At 40.6% G+C, this 18,555-nt stretch overlaps 1 protein-coding gene across 3 annotated transcripts in view; it reads right to left on the reverse strand.

Annotated features, from left to right (window-relative positions):
• LOC105486875 (kinesin family member 16B) overlaps window positions 1–18,555 on the reverse strand; it is a 310,777-nt gene that overhangs the window by 60,368 nt on the left and 231,854 nt on the right. For all 3 annotated transcript variants that reach the window (XM_011749957.3, XM_011749955.3, XM_011749956.3), the window contains one exon: window positions 6,087–6,176. In XM_011749957.3, coding sequence (XP_011748259.2) covers window positions 6,087–6,176 — 90 coding nt within the window. The remainder of the gene's footprint in view (window positions 1–6,086; window positions 6,177–18,555) is intronic.

An 18,555-nucleotide genomic window follows, 5' to 3' on the forward strand; every position in this document is an offset into this window, starting at 1 on the left:
TACTCATAAACGGTGAATCTGAAAACAGAATGGCAATAACATTTGCATATGATTGAAGATCACGTGCAGCAAATCTGTTGTTCTTCAGTATTACAAAGTACAAAAAATTTATGTTTTCTATTCATAAAATTTGTCATCATACAATTAAAAAAAGGACTAAATTTTTCTTTGGTTTTTGCTTTTCCTCTGCTCTCAACCCCAACTTCCCAGAATTTTATGGAACCCAGTGTCTTCTTGTCTTCTCAAATCATAAGTTTTATTTGTAATAACCTTAGGTTGCTTCTATTTTATTCAGAGACTTATCTTATATCTAATAATCAACCACTCCTTATCACTTTAATTGGCTCACCACCCAAATGTATATAAAGTATCCCTGAGGGGTCTTCAGTTGACCAGCACATCATTCTCCTTAAGGAGACATTATAGTAAATAATTAACCAAATGAATGTGAGTGAACAGGGAGATTAGAAGGCTTAGCTGCAATGATGGTTAAGGAATTCTTAAACTTTCTTGCTAGGGTGATGGCTTTCAGGGCTCTCAGTCTACCTAACTTAGTGCATTCTTTACAGATCTTGGTTTTTCACAAAGTCTTTAAGAACATTTAAGCAATTATCAAATTTCTTCACAGAAAGTCTTACACATGAACCAGAAGACATACAGGTATGTTCAAGAATGTTCACAGAGTAGTAGTCACAACAGCAATAATTGGGAAACTACCCAAATGTCCATCAACAGGATTCTGGAAACCTGATAAGGTGACGTGCCAAGTTTGTTACGAGGCAACGCTGCTCATGCTCATGGTAAAAATGACACCCCCGACTCCCTGCCTCAATAAGTTGCATCTGGACAGGGGGAATGACAGCTATCTGGTGGGAAGCCATAGCTTTAGGCTTCTCTGAGTGAGGTGACTCATAACTCAGCAGGCTTCTGGGACTCTAGAAATTCTGCCCATGGGGTTGTTACTAGAGACACTGGTTCCCTTCTGGCACGGGATTCTAGGCCAGAGTGGTTCTCACACATGCCCACGTGGGGCTCAAGTCTGTGTACATTAGCTATCACCTGGAGAAGTGAGGCAAGGAACAGCTCTCAGACAGCTGAGTGGACTGTTCCAGAGACTGCTTGGGGGGCTTCTCCAAGCCCCTGTGCCCTGCTGGCAAGCAGTGGTTCTTTTCATGTGTCCTTCCCAGGGAACCTGATGCTGAGCATGGGCTACGGGAGTTGTGAGTCTGAATGCATAGCTGGAGCCAGGAGGACTTCCTGGTGAGTGTTGCAAATTGTTTCTACTGAGGGTTAGATTAAGAAGAACTTTCACATTCCATGGATATATTGTTGAATAATGTCAATCTTTTATAATGAACATGTAATTTATTATTGGGGAAAAAAGATTACCGAAAGAAAACAAATATCCATCAAGAGACCTGTCACATCAAACTGCTTTAAAGTTATATCCCCCAGGAGGATGAAACTCCATGGCTAAACTCCAGATGAAATGTGAATGGGCAGGATATCATTTTAGACAAAGTTCCAAAAGACTATAGCCTATAACTAAAACGAAAGTGTTAAAGTAACAGAAGAGTCTATCCTGGCAAGCATATAACAATTTCTGTATATTTTGAATTCCAGTGTGCTTTTCAATATTTCTTGGCTTGATTAAAATTTTGGAGCCTTGTATGGCTAGGTAAATTTAATATGTGTCATTTAAAAATATACTATCATCAAACATTTTGTTACCCTTGCAATTAAGAGAGCCAGAATAGTCTTCTACTTCCACAGAAATAATGAGCCCAATCTGGTGAAGGAGTGAAGTAAATAAAATATGTTCCCACTTGGCTATAAAATAGTCACCCATGAGAAGAAATTTTCAGGATCCTTTTGTATCAACCCTTTGGCTTTCCTGAAAGAATTAGGTCTTTAGCAAATCAAGTTATTTCTAGGATGTTGTCAGGCCAAATAGTCCACTTAGAGGTAGCAGATTAGCATTATTTACAGAGATGGTAATAATATAAGCACTAATGAGAGCAATAATAATTGACAAATACCTAATAAACATTGATCTCAAGTCCCAACAAATACTCAGCAAGTAAGACTACGTGAAGCTGAGCTGCATAAGAGAAAAAAGAACTTTACAGGAAAAAAGACAGCTGATATTCAACTTAATTTCAAGCTTTATCTTAAAAATGTTAAATGGACAATGCTGTCGTGAGTGAAATAAGATTTAGATCCAGAATGACAGGCTACTGTGTTTTTAGAAACAATTCTTTTTTCCCATTTTTATATTATTGTTGGTTTAGAAACAGAAAGTAGAGTGCAATGGCCTGGGACTGTCTTCTGCTCATCAATTGTTTGACACAAGGCAAGTTATTTACATCTCCCGCTCTTCAGTATCTGCCTCTGTAAAACGAGGAGGGTAACAGCCCCCGCACTTCTCAGTGATGCCCGAGAACCACATGAGATGCACAGCACGGCACCTGGCCCACGGTCAGCACCCTGTAAGTGTCGGAGTTGTGGCTATGGACACAAACAACGGCATGGCACACCTCGGGGTCTGTACCTTTCAACATGTGCTGTTTGTTTTAGGAGCTTACTGCAAGGTTTCAAATCACCACTCCCATAGTCTGTTTTCCATCAAACACATGCACACATGTTTGTAGGTTCTCTTTTATATATAACATTTTTTTGTCCTTATGAGAGAGTAATTATAAGCCACAAAATTAAACATGACATGGAAAATCAATTTCCATTCTTGGCTATCACTGAGATCCTGAGCCTGTCTTCAGGAGAAGGGGCTTCTGTGAGCAGAAGTCGCCTATGAATAGAAATGGTCTGAAGACTGAAACTTAGCTAGAAATTGAAGCAGAAACAAAAGGACTTTACTTAATTATTGTAAAAGAAATAAAAAAAATTTTCTTAATTATTCCTGATCCAAACAATAACTTGTGTTTCTAAGAGAAGGTTCATAATATCTTTCTCCCTTAAACTTTAGGCTTATATCCTTCGTATCTCTCTCGATAGTTCCAGTTGGGTGTTTAAAAGTATCCTCAAATTAATGTCTAAAAAGACTTCTGGATTTGAGCTCTCTAGCACCCCAACAATCCATCCCATTAAAATCACCTTTTAAGAGTGTAAATAAAACCACTTTGTTACAGGGTTTCCTGTATACTGTCCAGTGGCTTCCCATGCATGATGAATACAGTTCAAGGCTCCACATGATAGAGTCCCTTCCTACCTCTTTGCCCACATTCCTCTACCATCCTCACCACTTTTCCAGGCCTTTTTGTTCTTGGAACAAACCAAACTTGGTTCTACTGCAGGGCCTTGGCTCTTGCTCTTCCCCTGAGTTACAATGTACCCACCTCCAGATTTTCACGGCTGGCTCTTTCTCAACATTCAGATCTCAGCACAAATCCCACACTTTCAGAAATGTGTGCCTGGCCTGACCCACCTAAAGTAGTCCACTGCCCAGCTCTCATGCCACACTATCACAAGGCCTGGTTTAATTCACTTTACACAAACTGAAATTGCCTTATTTGTTTACTGTTTATTCTGTCTACTTCATGAGAAGAGGGAATGCAGCTGTCTTGTTCACACTGTGTTCACCATGCAGAGTTGCTCAATACAGTTGAGTGAATTAATGAATGACACCAACTGGATTTTCTTCAGTTGAAGGTTAATTTTTTAAAACATATTTGTAATACACCCTTTTTCCTCTTGAAAATACTCTTACCTATGTGATAATCTATGTTCATTCATTTTGCCTGGTACCAGGTAATTTCTTTGACTCACTGGTTCATGTCATTCTTAACCTTGGGTACGTTTTCTTCTATTATATCTTTAAAGATTGTTTCTGTTATATTCATTCTGGAGTTTTCTTTAAAAACACAGATTAGAGTTGTATACTGGTGCTCTGAAAACTCTTTTAAATATCTCTCAGCTAATATATCAACCAGAATGCCACCTTGTCAGAAAGCCCAACCCTGAAACAACCTTGTACTAACGTGCCCAACCCCTTCTGCACCACCATTCTTTATTGCTATTTTTCATATAAGGCACGTAACTCACTTTAAATGGTAACTGCAACACTGCATGCTTACTCTTAAAGTGCTAGTTACTATTTTCTCCTTGTTTACTGTCTGCCCCATATTTAAGATATACAGAAGAAGAAATTTTTGTTCTTATCTACCACAGTATTACTGGAATCTAGAAAAATGCGCCTACACAGAATGGGTTAAACTAACTAAAGAATCAATATAAAATAAATACATCCTGGAATGAATGTGTGTGTGTATATATAAAGTCTGAGTGCTTTTATTTCATGGAAATTGCTTTTTCTATGTATTGCTTTGGGAATTCAGTGACTTTAATTAAATACGCAAAATCTGACCACTATTAAAGTACTGATGTAGGCACTTAAAACCAAGTGGTTAATGAGCTGCAAAGCTCACTTTAAAAACAAGCTGCTCTATACATTTCATATGTACAGAATACTTCTTTTAACTGTCAATATTGATTTGAGACATGAAAGTTAAACCGCAGATACAAACTTAATAATTTGATTTAGAAGTTATTACAGTTACTTCTGGAATGAAGCCTCTTGGGAACAAATTCCCACTTGAAGTTTCCTAAATTTTTAATAAAAGGCTAGAGTGTGACAGCTTAGTAACAGAATTTCAGAGATAGCTTAAGATATGGTTTGGATGTGTATCCCCACCAAATCTTACGTTGAAATATAATCCCCAATGTTGGAGGTGGGGCCTAGTAGGAGGTGTTGTATCTTGAGGGCAGATTCCTCACAAATGGCTTGGTGGTATCCCATAGTAATGAGTACCTTGAGATCTGATTGTGAAAAAGGGTCTAGGACCTCCTCCTTTCTCTCTTGCTCCCTGTCTCCCCATGTGACACACTGGCTCCCCTTCATCTTCCGCCATGATTGGAAGCTTCCGGAGGCCCTCACCAGAAGTGGATGTCAGCACTATGCTTCATGTAGAGCCTGTAGAACTGTAAGCCAAATAAACCTCTTTTCTTCATAAATTACCCAGTCTCCAGTAATCCTTTATAGCAATGCAAACAAACGAACACAGCTTAATTCTACCTGAGCTGAAGATTCTTCTATACATCAGGGAACCATTTTATTTACAAAAAGTTATTTTTCTTTGTATTTTATATCAGATTTTAAAAAGGGTGGAAGCCATGAGAATGTTAAGGAAACATTATTTAATGTGAACCAAATTAGTGAACCAAATTTCTAACTAAATTATTTTTTAGAATGTCATAAAAAAACCATAAAAACAGTGCTAAAAACCAGTATTTGGTGAAAGCAGGCTAATTAGATGATTGTTGATTGATTTGCAGTCAGTCAAATCAATCCCAGAAATTCCAGAAAATTCCCAGAAAGCTGGACCTAGATAATGCTTCCTTTAGTTGAAGTAAAATTATCACCATCATCACTTGGAAAACACACATTCATTCTAGGAACACTGTGCTTAACATTACTTGAGAAACCAGTGTTTGTTCAAAAAGGAAAAGACGATTAATGTATTAATACCCTCTGGGTATTTGATCTGATGCATGAAATGCTTTCTGGCCTCTAGATAATTCTGCATTTTCTATCTACCTTTCCCTCTATGTTCAATGGCAAAATAACTGTTATGACTTGACTTCTCATTAAGTAGAAGACTAAGCATGAATGTAGTCTTTCTTTTTTAAAGAAAAAAGTGTAAATCTATGTGAACAAGTTATTTTAATTTTAATAGGTCTCATAATTGAGAAGTTATAAATTGATTAAAATATTTAAAATTAACCATAAAATTTATGAGAAGGATGGAGTTCACTTACTGTCACTGTACTATCACTTTCAAAATGTTGTGTTTAGAAAATGTTTAAATTGTGTAGAACAGAAATGGAACAAAGAATAAAAATTTAAAAGTTATCTTTGATAAATGGATAATTGAAATAAGACTTGGTGACACTAATAAGCTAGTATCTGAAAGAGAGAGACAGAGAGAGAGAGATAACATTGCTAATGCAATCAGCTCATTTACTTTATAAAATGAATGCTCTTAATTGGAGATAATAATTTCATGACTTACCTCTGCATACTTTAACTTCAATGTTTTATGCATTTCTCGAAAACGACTGTAACGCCTGAATACAGTCCATGTCTCATCTAGGACAGTAATCTATTAACCAGGAAAACCAAAATGAATAAGCATTAAGAAGCAAAAGTCACCAAAATTTTTCAAAACAATTTAAAAATTAAATTAACAAAAAGTGATTAGTATGTAAAATTTCTCCAGAACTGAAAACATGAATCTAGCTGCATAAATACAACTTAGAAATAATAAATGTACTTTACTTAAATGTGCAGCTTTGGCTCTCAGATCTTGTTACAGTCAGTTTGCCTATGGAAAGTGAGGGGCAGATGGTCATCTCTTAATTGGCTATAAAAAGTGCCCCTTTTTATAGAAACATTTCTAAAGAAGAGGAGGTGGAAGAGGAAAAAAACTCACTGCATCTCAGTCATTGTTAGTATAATAACACAGCAGTATATTTTGCCTTTTTTCAGAGGGAGAATAATCAATCCAGCCTTTAATAGGCTGACTGGAGTAGAAACTCTGTTGCACATCAGCTCAAATAGGAAAGGTCACAGTGACAAGAAGAGGCAGGTAGACCACATCAGCCTTTACAATCACACCTAAAGCACAGGGCAATGAAACTCCAATTCCTTTCTCCACTTCCCACCTTTCTTCTGAGCTCCAGACCCACGTACCCAACTTAGACACATCGTTCTTTCCACGTCACCCAGGAACTTCCAATTCAATTTGTCCAAAACCATACTCAACATAATCCCTCCAGTCCCAGCTCCGGTGTCCTCCATTTCAAAGCATTCTACCACCACCTACCAAGCGATGCCAGCCAGAGATGCTGAAGTCATCCCTGATCTCCCTTCTCTTCCTATCCCTGCATTCAAGCAGGTGCTAAGTCTTGCTCCGTTTGCCTTCTAAACATTTCTTAGAACTTTATCCTTCCATCCTTTGCCATCAGCACCATTTGACTCTAGGCCATTGGGTCTCCTGTGGACTCTGCAAGAGCGTCTCCCAACTGTCCACCCCATATCTGCCTTCTCCAATCCCTTTTCTGCATGACTGAAAAGAGATCTTTTAGAACTCAAATCTAATCATTTGATTTGGGAGGTGACCCTGCTTAAGGGGAGCTTCACGCTGCTCACAGAAAAAGACCTATGTTTTTAACCTGCCTACAGCAGCCGGTGTGCAGGCCTCTCCCACTAGGTGTCCTCACTCTTGCTGCATCCCTGAATGCACATATTCTCTGCCACCTCAGGGCCTTTGCATGGGCCACGCGCCTTTACGGGAACTTAACTTGCACATAAGGGAAATGCTCAAGTACAATAATTCAGCCTGATTCTCCCGCATGTAAATCATAGGGCCATCAATAGGAAAGTAGAAACAAGAAAGAGAGAAGACACAGGTGGGCAGCTTTGTAAAAGAGGAGTGAGTCTGAGTCCCAGCCATTATCTGACTCGCTCACTTCCCAAAGTGGCAAATGAGATGATCTAGGGTGTATGAGGATGTACATGTTTAAATTTTTCGTCATCCTGGTTCTGTACTCATTTTTTACAATAACTTTTCAACTGTGGCAGGTTTCATATGAGTTTCCTTGAAAAAGACATTTCCACAAGAAAACAAAAGTGAATGTATTTACAGAAAATAATTACAAACAACAGTGCAGGTGCTCTGCAGCTGCAGTAAGCGTTTAAAGCTGGTAAGCACATTGCATGAGCTTGGGAAACCCTGCTCCTGGCTGCGAGGCCAGTTGGCCTTCCTCTCTGGCTTGCTCCTCAGCAGACCCCACTTAGGCACTGAGGGCAAGGCCAGCACAATCAGTGAGGATGTGGGGCTTCCTCCAGGCCACAGCCCCAAAATCCACAGTCTTGACTGGACACAAACCAGGTGGCAAAGACCAGCTGGAGCATGAGTGGGCCCTGCTGCCTTCCAACATGGCATGCTGCTGCCTGCTCGCCCGGAAAAGCCCAGAAGTTAATGGAACTACTCCATGACCTGTGAGGAGCAAGATGCAGGATGTTTCACAGGTGAGACTATACTATACAGGGACTCAAGATTCCTCAGAAAGCCACTTCCAGAAGCCTAGGTTTCTCGCATTCCTCAGCCTCTGATGTTCCCGGATCTCCTTCCTTCTCCTGAAATGCTTTCACTGCACTTCTTAGACTCACGGACAATCATCAGCAAAATCTCCCAGAACCTCGGGCTCTGCTGGAACATCCCCTTCATCTTTGCTCTAACTGAAACCCTGCTCTCCCGTGAGGAAGCACTTCCCTGGCAATGCTCTCCAGCTGGGACCGTCTTCTCCCCAACACTCTTCATCCTACCGTGCTGGGATGGGGGTTGATACTCTTGTTCTTCACTCCAACTTCCACATAACTGCTCCTGTATCCTTTCTGAAATCTCTACTCTGTGAGCATAGTGCCTTCAGACCCTGCCACTCTACCCTCCTCCTGGCAGGCAGCCATTCACCCTGGTTGCTTCCCCAATTCCTTGAAGGTTTAGAGTTGCTCACTGTCATCTGCTTCGGTCCTACTGATCTCCTGCATGATTCTTGGTAATTTCATTAATTACACAGATGATCCCTCCAACACCCTGACCTCTAATGTCCTTTTACCTCTGCCCTGGTTTCCTCCTCACTCAACTTGAAAACCATGAGAAATCCTCATAAGCACAAAACCTCAAATCTGTCCCACTCTTGAAATTCTCTGGACAAAAATAAATCACAACTCTTGTTAAAACCAACTGTCTGCTCACTCCCTGCCTGCACCTGCCCAGCAGAATGGGGCTGAGGAATAACACACCACCAAACAGACTGATCTCATTTTAAAGTCACAAGTGCCACTGTTAAGTCCGCCTCTGATGACACCCACCAGTCACGCCACGTTTTCCAATTCTGTGCACTCTTCCATTCTCTTACAAAATGATTACCCCTCTTTGTCCTCAAGTCTTCACCACCTCTCTCCATCCTCTCAGCTGACAGCCTTAAGTCCTTAAAACAAAATTCCAGGGAATAATGGGAAGTAATTGATGACATCAAGAATAGGCTTTTTCAGGAATTTTGTCTTAATGGAAAGGACAGAAATGGAGTGGTAGATGGAAGGGAAAGGGAAGTCAAGATGGGAGTTTAAGATGTGAGAAATAATGGTGCGTTTAAATGCTCATGGAGTAGTGTGATAGAAAGGAGGCTGTGCTGGTGCAGAAGGGAGGAGAGAAAATTGTTAATTGTGGTGTCTTTCAGAAATCTACTCACCATTCCACCCAAACTACTCTTATCAAGGTTAGCAATGACTTCTGTATTGCTAAATCCACTGGTCAATGCTGGTTTTGATTGTACTTGGTCTATGGGAAGGATCTGACACAGCTGTCTGATAGCGTTCTCCTCCTTCAAACATCTTTTTCATTTATTTCAGCTTCCAGGTAGCTACACTCTTATCTTAGTTTTCTCTTCATCTGGGATTTCTCATCTCCCTGACCTCTAAACATCAGAGTCCTCTAGGGCTCAATCCTTGAATATGTTTTATTTTCTACCTGCACTCACTGCTTTGGTGACCTCATCCCATCTTGCAGCATAAATTTACATGTGGATGACTCCCTGGATGCCCGTACCTCTCTCCTGAACCCAGACTCGTATATCCTACCGCCTACTTGACAAGCTGGCCTACTCGGATGTCTGATATGCATCTCACACTTATCATGGATGCACTTAACAAAATTAATCTCATCCAAACCTGCTCCCCCTTCCCATCTCAGTAAATGACAATATTCTTCTCCCTGTTCCATGCAAAAACTCTGGCATCATCCTTGATGTCTGTCTTTCTCATTCACACCTCACATCCAGTCAGTCAGTGAATCCCTTCTTGCCAAACTTCCAAAATAGAATGAGAAAATGACCATTTCTCACTATCTCCACTGTTCATATGTTGGTCCAAACACCATCATCTCTTGCCTGGATTATTTTTAACAGCCTCCTAGTTGGTCTCCTTGCTTACAGTCTTGCCTCCTTCCTTCATTTTTTTTCTCAACACAGGAGCCTAAGTTATCTTGTTAAAAATTAAGTATGATGGGGCCATTTCTTTGCACATATGGAGCATCCTCATAACGTGTCCCATCTGACTCAGGGTACGAGTTTGAGTTCTTCCAGTATCTACAAGGATTTCTACAATCTGTCTCCTCCCTGGCTCTTCCCCAACCACTCTCTTCCTTGCTCATCTAGGGTGTACCCAACATGCTACACAGCAAGTACGGCCTTAGAGACTTTGCTTATGTTTTCCTCTTTCTGGAATGTTCATTTCCCATGTTTTCACATGACTAGCTCCCTCATTTCCTTCAAGTCTTTGCTCAAAAGTCAATTTCTTAGTGATGTCCTTCGTAGATATCTTATCTAAGACTGCATCCTCTTTTTCCCATTCAATACTGCTTACTCTTCTTCCCTATTTATTTTTCTACTTAGCACTTCTGATTACTTAACATGATCTGGATTTACTAATATATCTTGTTTCTTGTCTCTCTTCCCAACTAGAATGTAAGCTCTAAGGAGAGCTAAGATTTTTACCTGTTGGTCACTGCACCTTAGAGGAGAACTTGACACATCACCGGCATTCTGAAGAGTTGGAAGGGGGAGCCCCCAGATGGACTTGTCTTAAATATACTCTGCCTCTTAGTGACAATGAATCAGCAATGCCTTTTTTAAATCTCTCTGTGCAGGCCTCAAACAAAATCAGGATAAAGGAACTGGACACTCAGCTTGTGGGGATTTAGCCTACGGTGTTTTCCTCTTTGTTGCTTTCACAGCTAACTAATGTTGCACCATGTTTTGAAATCTCCGAATAGTGAAATGGTACTTTAAACCTGCCTCACAATTTTGGGTATCATTCTTCTTTCCCGCAGTGGCCCCAGAATAGTATCCTTATAAGTGATACCAGCTTCTCTAATGAACTGCATACACCAAATACTGGGGAGAACGTGATGATATAGCTAAGTGATTTCCTAGGCAATAGATACAAAAGGCATTCGGGCACAAGATGACAAGACAGCGAGAAGATAAAATCCCCATCTAAGAAGGTTCCCCCAAGACACCCCCTTCTGCCTTAATAACACCTTCCACCCCTGAGTGCTTATCACAGAAGGCGGGATGCTACCATTGTGTGTGTGTGGAGCTGGGAGGAGAAAGAAAGATGGCTCAATGTGAAAAGAACTTAGCTGTCCAAAGCTACATTTTCTATGTACAGTTAAATCCACACTTAACATCGTCGATAGGTTCCTGGAAACTAACTTTAGGCAAAACAGCATATAGCCAAACCACGTTTTCTCATCAATGCTGTTAAAAAAATGATGTTGAATGAAATGACGTCATTCGAGGACCTGCTATAGTTGGTTTGCTTAAAGTTGCAGTTTCCAAGAACCTAACAATGATGCTATAAACTTACTGTATTCCTCTGAATTGGGCTTAATGAGGTCAGTAAAAGTATCAGAGGAGTCTTTTTGTGACTCTTCTGGTGACTCCAGGAATCCTACCATTAATGAGAGAGAGGCGACTCTCTGGAACCGTTAACCCTGTGTATATAATAAGGTCTCAAATATGATGAACAATAAAAATCATTACTGGCATATTCTGGGTAGTGATTTTTGTCTCTTACCTTACTTGATATTTTAATAAACTCACACACAGAACCTCAATGACTTCTGCCCTCGATATTTCAGTTTAATGTCTAAACCAGTGCTGAGCAGCATCAGCTGCACTGGGGCACTTGTTAGAAATGTGTGCTCTGAGGTCTCACCCACAGCTCCTGCATCAGAAACTCTGGATTGGGGTCTAGCAGTCTGTTCTGACCATCCCTCCCGGGGACTGTGATGCAGGTTAAGGTCCGAGCAGCCTGGCTGTAAACCACTGGTCATGTTGTCACTTCAAAATCAGATGTCCCACTACCCTCCCAGGCCAAAGCCCTTAGTGCAGCATTTAGGAACTTTCCCAGGCAATCCCAGCTCCCAGTGAACTAAAAATCTCACAACCAAGACAACGTGTGAATAAAGAAATATGGCATATTCATAGGTCTTCTGAAGGGTCTTCTGAATGGCCTCCTCAACCACACACCCCTTTCTGCACCTGGAGAGCTCCTGCTCAGTCCCCAGGGTAGTATCCAAACCATGATTTTTCCTTGGGCAGCAGCCCCATTCCCACTCCTTTCTGCCTGGAAGAATCACTTATTCCATCTCCTCCATCATCCCTTAGCATTTAGTTCACACCATGATTAGAACACATAGCACAGGATATTAATTACATAATGTTGCACTAATTGATTTATGTAACTAATATTAATTATACATCTCTCTACTTAGGAGATTTTAAGCCTTCTAAGGGAATAAGCCATTTGTCTTTGGTAGTAACTGGGGTGGGGTGGGTGGACTCTCATTGCAGAGATACACATTTACTGAGCTCCTGCCATGTGCCTGGTACCATGTTAGATGCTGGTAGTTTTCTGAGAGACATACTTGACATTATTTTACTTTTCAAATTAGGTAAGAGTTCAGGCTTGACCTCAATTGGCAAAATAGAACGCATGGCCTACTGGAGTCTTGGTTGCTGTTATTCTGTTCTGGTGGTTTCATTAAGGTTCACATGAATCAAAGATTACTGAATTAGTTACAACAGTATGACTTAAAAAAAAACTGCAGAGAATATGGTGTATTCTCGATATATTTGTAACACAAGTTCATAGTAAGGCATGAGACATTTAAAAATTCTTCACTCTTGAGATTTTCACCTGAATTCAGGCTAAATATGGGGATTAGCAAGGCTCAAGCTTCCCCCTTTATATATAACACATTTGAATATCCCCTTATCTATCAACATGCAAACAAGATGAAGATGATGCATATCACCAGCAATCATATCAGAAATGGTAGACAAGGCAACTGCATGTATGATCACTGCACAGAAAAACGGTTAAACCCTTTCCCCGGAATGGAAAGACCCCACGCCTGGAGCTGAGGATCTGCTCATGGGAATCTTGAGAAAAAATAGACAGAAAGGCAAAAGTAAAGACAAAATTAAAGCCCTCTTCTGTCCCAAATTAAAATCGGGCATGAAATACGGTGCTGATGCAGAAGGGAGGAACAGAAGATCAGTACACCAAGTCAGTCAGATGAAAACACTTCATTATTTTATTTAACGTTGAGAATGCAAGGTATCATTACTGCATATATTTGAGGAGCAAATTCATTGCTTCTCTCCCTCTGAGTGGTCTCACTGATACAAATCCTTCTTTCCTGGGCCATAAAATGATCAAGCACAACTTAAACACCATAAACACGTCCTCAAGATGGACTGCATTTCCTTATCAACAAGTCTCAGTTGAGTGCTTCCCACAAATTTATGTCATACACTTATTTTGCTGGTTTAAGGATTGCCAGTGTTAAGATCTGTCATCAGTAGATATTTGGTTATGTATATCTAGCGGTGTAAAGAGGAGAATCAACAGTTTTTCATTCAAGGAATCATACTCCAACCGGCTGCCTTTAACTAGTTACTTGTAGAGTCCTCTTCAGTAATATTTTTTAAAACAACATATGGGGGAGCTACCTCAAGCATATTTTAAAAAAATCCTTGTAATTAGTAACTGTTTAGAAGAAACAGTCTAATAGCAACCTAATATATACTAAAACAAGTTTTGTCTGACTTTTGCAAAATAAAATTTAGGAAGTGACATAACTATGAACATGTTTGAGCAAATAGGAAATATATTCCTAATGAACATGCCTGTATGATGGTAACAAGCATTAATGCATAAGGTTTAATTAAAATCTCCTTACATACTATAGAAAATGAAAACTAATATATACCCTCCCAGTTGGCAGGCCTCACGGTGGAAGACATGAGATGCTCCATGGGGTATGGAAAGAAACTATTGGTACTTCTCTTTTTTTTTAATCTTATTCTTTCTACATCTCTACTTCTGAAAGTGTGTTCTAATAAATACTATGTACAGTTAGTAAATGTTATACTATCTAAACAGATAAAAATCAATATAGTGGGCGTGCCCGCTCAGTAACTTTTCCAGTGATAGCTATGTGTGATTTGAAAAGTTCAGGCTCTGTGACTTTAAGCTGTGGCTGGTAAAAGATGCATGCAGGAAGGCCTCAATGTTTCCAAGAGAGCAGGGTCTAATTAACCAATTCTACTGAAAGTCTTCTGCAGCAACATAACTATGAGTGTGTCTGAGAAAACATGAAATATATCCCAAATGTATGAATCTATACCGTAACAAGCATTAGTGTATTAGATTTAATTAAAATCTCTCAGACAACTGTTGCAAATTGTACTAAGCCAGAAGTAGTAAAAGAAGCCAACACCCCATTAATCATGCCAATCTCCCAGAGAGATCACAGGCTGCCATCTGATTGCTCCTCAATGTGATCTGCCCCTGCCATCCCCAAATCGAGGACAGACAGCGCCAGTGCTTTCTGATTTTTGTGGGCATGCACACCCCGTAGGTGCTGACTCTGTCTGGCTGTCTTCACTGTGACCTCTTCCTGGAGCTTACGTCCTTTCTCTCTGATCAATTACAGAGGCTGGACTCCAGGTTAGTCCTCTTGGCCCTGGGAGACCAGCACCTCAAAATTCCTGACTCCCTAGGCCTTCTGGTGGGGCCCATCGGAGCAGTCCCCCAAACTGAGAGCCTGTGGTGTCAGCCTGCCCTCCTGGGTGCTGCCCTGCACTGCTGAAGACAGCCCCCTAGGACGGTAGAATGAATTTACACTACAGGTATGCCATTTTAGCTCAGCAGTCACTCCTACTTGGAAATCCTTCCAAATTCCATTCTCTGCGATGAGTATTTCAAAATGTCCTAGATTTTTCCATCCTCACAATGATCTCGGTTTACTGAGATGATTAGAGTCACTTAAGATCAACTCCCTGAGTATCCTTTTAGCACATTTCAAAACAATGCTGTTGCTACATTCATTTTCCTTCCTTCAAAACCTCTTCATCCTCATTTAATTTTCCTGATTCACTTCTACCTGAGAGGAGAGCCCCTCTCCAAGGTTAGCCTCCTTCTGTACTGTTTCCTAGTACCAACTCATCACTTGTCCTTTTCTACCCTCGGGCCTCCGTCTTTGTTGTTCCCATTGCCCGGAACACCTCCTCTCTCGTCTGCACTCACTGAAATCCACCCATCGGTTTCAAGCAAGCAAAAATGTATATCCGCCTTGATGTCTTCTGATTATGCCTCTATGAGCCCACTGGCTCCGTGCTGCTCAATTTTTCTCATGTGTTTCTCTTCCCACACTTAGTTGTCTCCCGAATGGATGAACTGCTTATTCATATTTTCTGTTCCTCCGTATCCTGATCCTTCTAGTGTGGTCTTCAAAAAAATTATATTACAGGTACCAAATACTTGTTAAGCAATAAAAGAAATAATGGAGACAGTGGCACTCACAGCCTCTTTTCAATATACACTTTTCTATAACTTTTTCATCCTGGAGTGTGGGCAGCAGTGTGACCTGCATTATAGTCCTTTTCTGACTTATCTATAACTGTTTAAAGGTTTTAGAAAGTAGGCATTAGGGGACATAAGAGGGCAAATTGTAAAGCAAAGAAAGAGAAAATCTCATTTACCAAATTCCCTTTAGAGAGAACACTGATTTAGAAAACATACTGTGATAAACAATTTTAGGGTAGGTAGGTATGAGGCTCCTAAAAGACACATTAAGAAACAACAGATAGTCTCTAAATTGCCTTTAGGAGGGTGGGTCCTGTTAACTTACACTGTTTGGGGATAAAGGCCGAGCAAGTAGGCTGGGGCTGAACTCCTAGGCTTAGTAAGGTGGCAGCACTTGGAGCTCCCAGGAATATCTAGGCAGGAGGAATGGAAAGGCTGGTGCTCTTGGGAGAACACAATAGTCTAATGGGGTATTTTAAGTTATTTGCTCCGAGATATATCTGCAATGTATTCCGTCCTCTGGCTCCATGAGGGACACTTTGGGAACGTTCACAGGCTTCTCCTTCTGGGGAGCCCAAAGGAGGGCAGAGCTCTGCAGCCATGTGGGAACGAAGAAAGAGAGACTCGGTCAGCAGCCATCCAGGGACACAAGGCAAGGGAACAGCTGCCATCTGGACCATGTCCACAATTGTGTAACAGTTCCTAATCCAAGCAGGCTTCCCCCTCCAGTGCAGTGGACCCTGTGAACCTGAAGCTTGACCAACTGCAGAAATTCTGTCTCAAAGGTACTTGAGGGAAGAAGCCGGGCCTCTGCAGGAAGGGCCTGGTTCTAAAGACAGCACACTGCACAAGGAAAGGGCAGTCCAATGCCAGTCCTCGATCTGCCCGTCTATGGGTAACACAAATGGGAGGTGTATGGAGCTTGGAGAGTGAAGATTCCTGAAAGCAGGAGAGCCGCTCAAATAGGAGATTCCACAGCCATCCGATTCAGGAAAATTTCAGACATACTTCTACGCAGGTGCATCACTGACAAGTACAGAAAGTGCCTCAGAGCCTCAGGCTTGTGAACCTGGTCTAAACCTGGTGTGCTAGGAAGCAACGAGCCTGGTGATTGACTCCCAAATCACACTCACACTTGAGGCAGCTATGAAGTGCCGCTAAGTCCAACAGGGCTTTCAGGCTGGCCCAAAACCTGCCTTCTGCAATAACCAGAAATAATGACTTCCCCATGCTTTAACTTCAGCATCTTCAAAATAGGCTGTAATACCACTTACTTTAGTATACTTACCTCACAGGGTAGTTTGAAGGTAAATTTGATAAAATGTGTGAAGGCCCTGAGATTCCGGGAGACGGACGTCTTTAAATCTAAGGTTGTCACAGACAAAGTGCTTCCCTCTCTGCCAACACCTCTGTGAAGCAGGTGAGGAAGAGCGAATCATTCTACTTTAACACGGTGGGAAATGGCGAGAATGGCAGTCGAAGCAATTTTCCTTTAAATTACCCAGATATTCAGAGGCAAACCAAGGAATGTAAACTCTCCACCAGTCAGCATGGGATAATAAAATAACGAAAAGCTCTGAATTAACTCTGACTTGGATCCTGACTTTAGCCCAGTAACTTATTAGTTGTGTGATTTTGGATAAATTACTCAATGCTTTCAGGTCCCGATTTCTTCATCTGCAAAATGCACTCATGATACCTAACCTGCAGATGAACTAAAAAAAATGTGAAGAGACTAGGCACAGTGCTTAGACACTCAATAGATGGTGACCCCTGGCACTGTGATCCTGTTTCTAAAAAGGCGTTATATTATTCATTATTGAAAGGCAAGTGTATCCGTGGGTAGCAACTGCAAAAAGGAAAGTTAAAATGATTTTGTGATTTTAAAACAAATTTTATTCTAGGAAGAGATGCAAAACTCCCAAAATTCTGAAGCCAAGGAAGGAGGAATACTAATACAGTCTTATGACAGAAAAATAGAAATTTAGGTGAAATGGAATTTGAAAGCATGACCATAAAGTAATAACTGCTTTTCTTCTGTGCTTGTAACTCAATCTCATTTCTTCTTAGTCACTTCTTACATAGGAAGCACTTACTTTGTGAAGATAAATATGGCTGTCCAAGGAAGGGCAATATAAAAGATCAGTTGGTTTGTGTGAAAACTGGGGAAGAAAAAAATACTTTTTTTTTTCACTTTTCAGAAGAAGACTGAAAGTTTGCAAAGAGAGGTGAGGGGTGATACATTTTTAAAAATCCCAGGATAAAATGTGATTCTTCAAGTCTTAGTGTAGTTACTTTCACTTGCCATTTTATGTTTTAAAATAGTACAGAATCTGAATTTTAAATCTAGATGGACATGGCACAAGCAACACTCCATTTGTCTCGGCTGTGCTAATACACGTGCAGGGAGATAATGCATCACTTACTAATAAGCAGATTCCAACAGCAACACTCCACACTTTCTGAACATCTATATTTCTATCAAGTAGGGAGTGTTTCCAAAAGATGTATCTGTACATAGTTTATCTAATAGACTGGAATGGCTCTTATTTCTGTTCTGCCAAATAAAGAGAAATTTCTTGGACTGCAAATGTGATTGCTTCAACTCCCAAACTGCAATTTTTCTGGGCATTTCTTCTTCATGCTTCCTGGCAGGCCAATCTACCATCAAATTCTTCAGGTTTACCAAAGCCTTAATGACAGCCCCAATTTACAACGTACCCATGACTTGGTCAGAATTCAAGGCAAAAAAGTGAAAACATATACAAAACTAACAGTAGATTTTGAAAACAGGTAATGATTTGAAAATGACCATTATCTCTAGGGCAATACTAAAATATAGCCTCAACTTATAAATGTGTAGAAAGTAGTGATATTTGGAAGGTACATTAAAATGAGTAAGTAAGGGAACAAGTATGGCTCAGTGCACTTAGACCTGACATGAACATTAGGTATCTTGATCTACTAACTAGCTGCGTGGCCTTGGGCAAGTCATTCATAATTTCCTAATTTGTGAAATACGAATACTATCCCCATTT

This window comes from Macaca nemestrina, chromosome 15 (assembly GCF_043159975.1).
Source record: "Macaca nemestrina isolate mMacNem1 chromosome 15, mMacNem.hap1, whole genome shotgun sequence".
In the NCBI taxonomy this organism is placed as follows: Eukaryota; Metazoa; Chordata; class Mammalia; order Primates; family Cercopithecidae; genus Macaca; species Macaca nemestrina.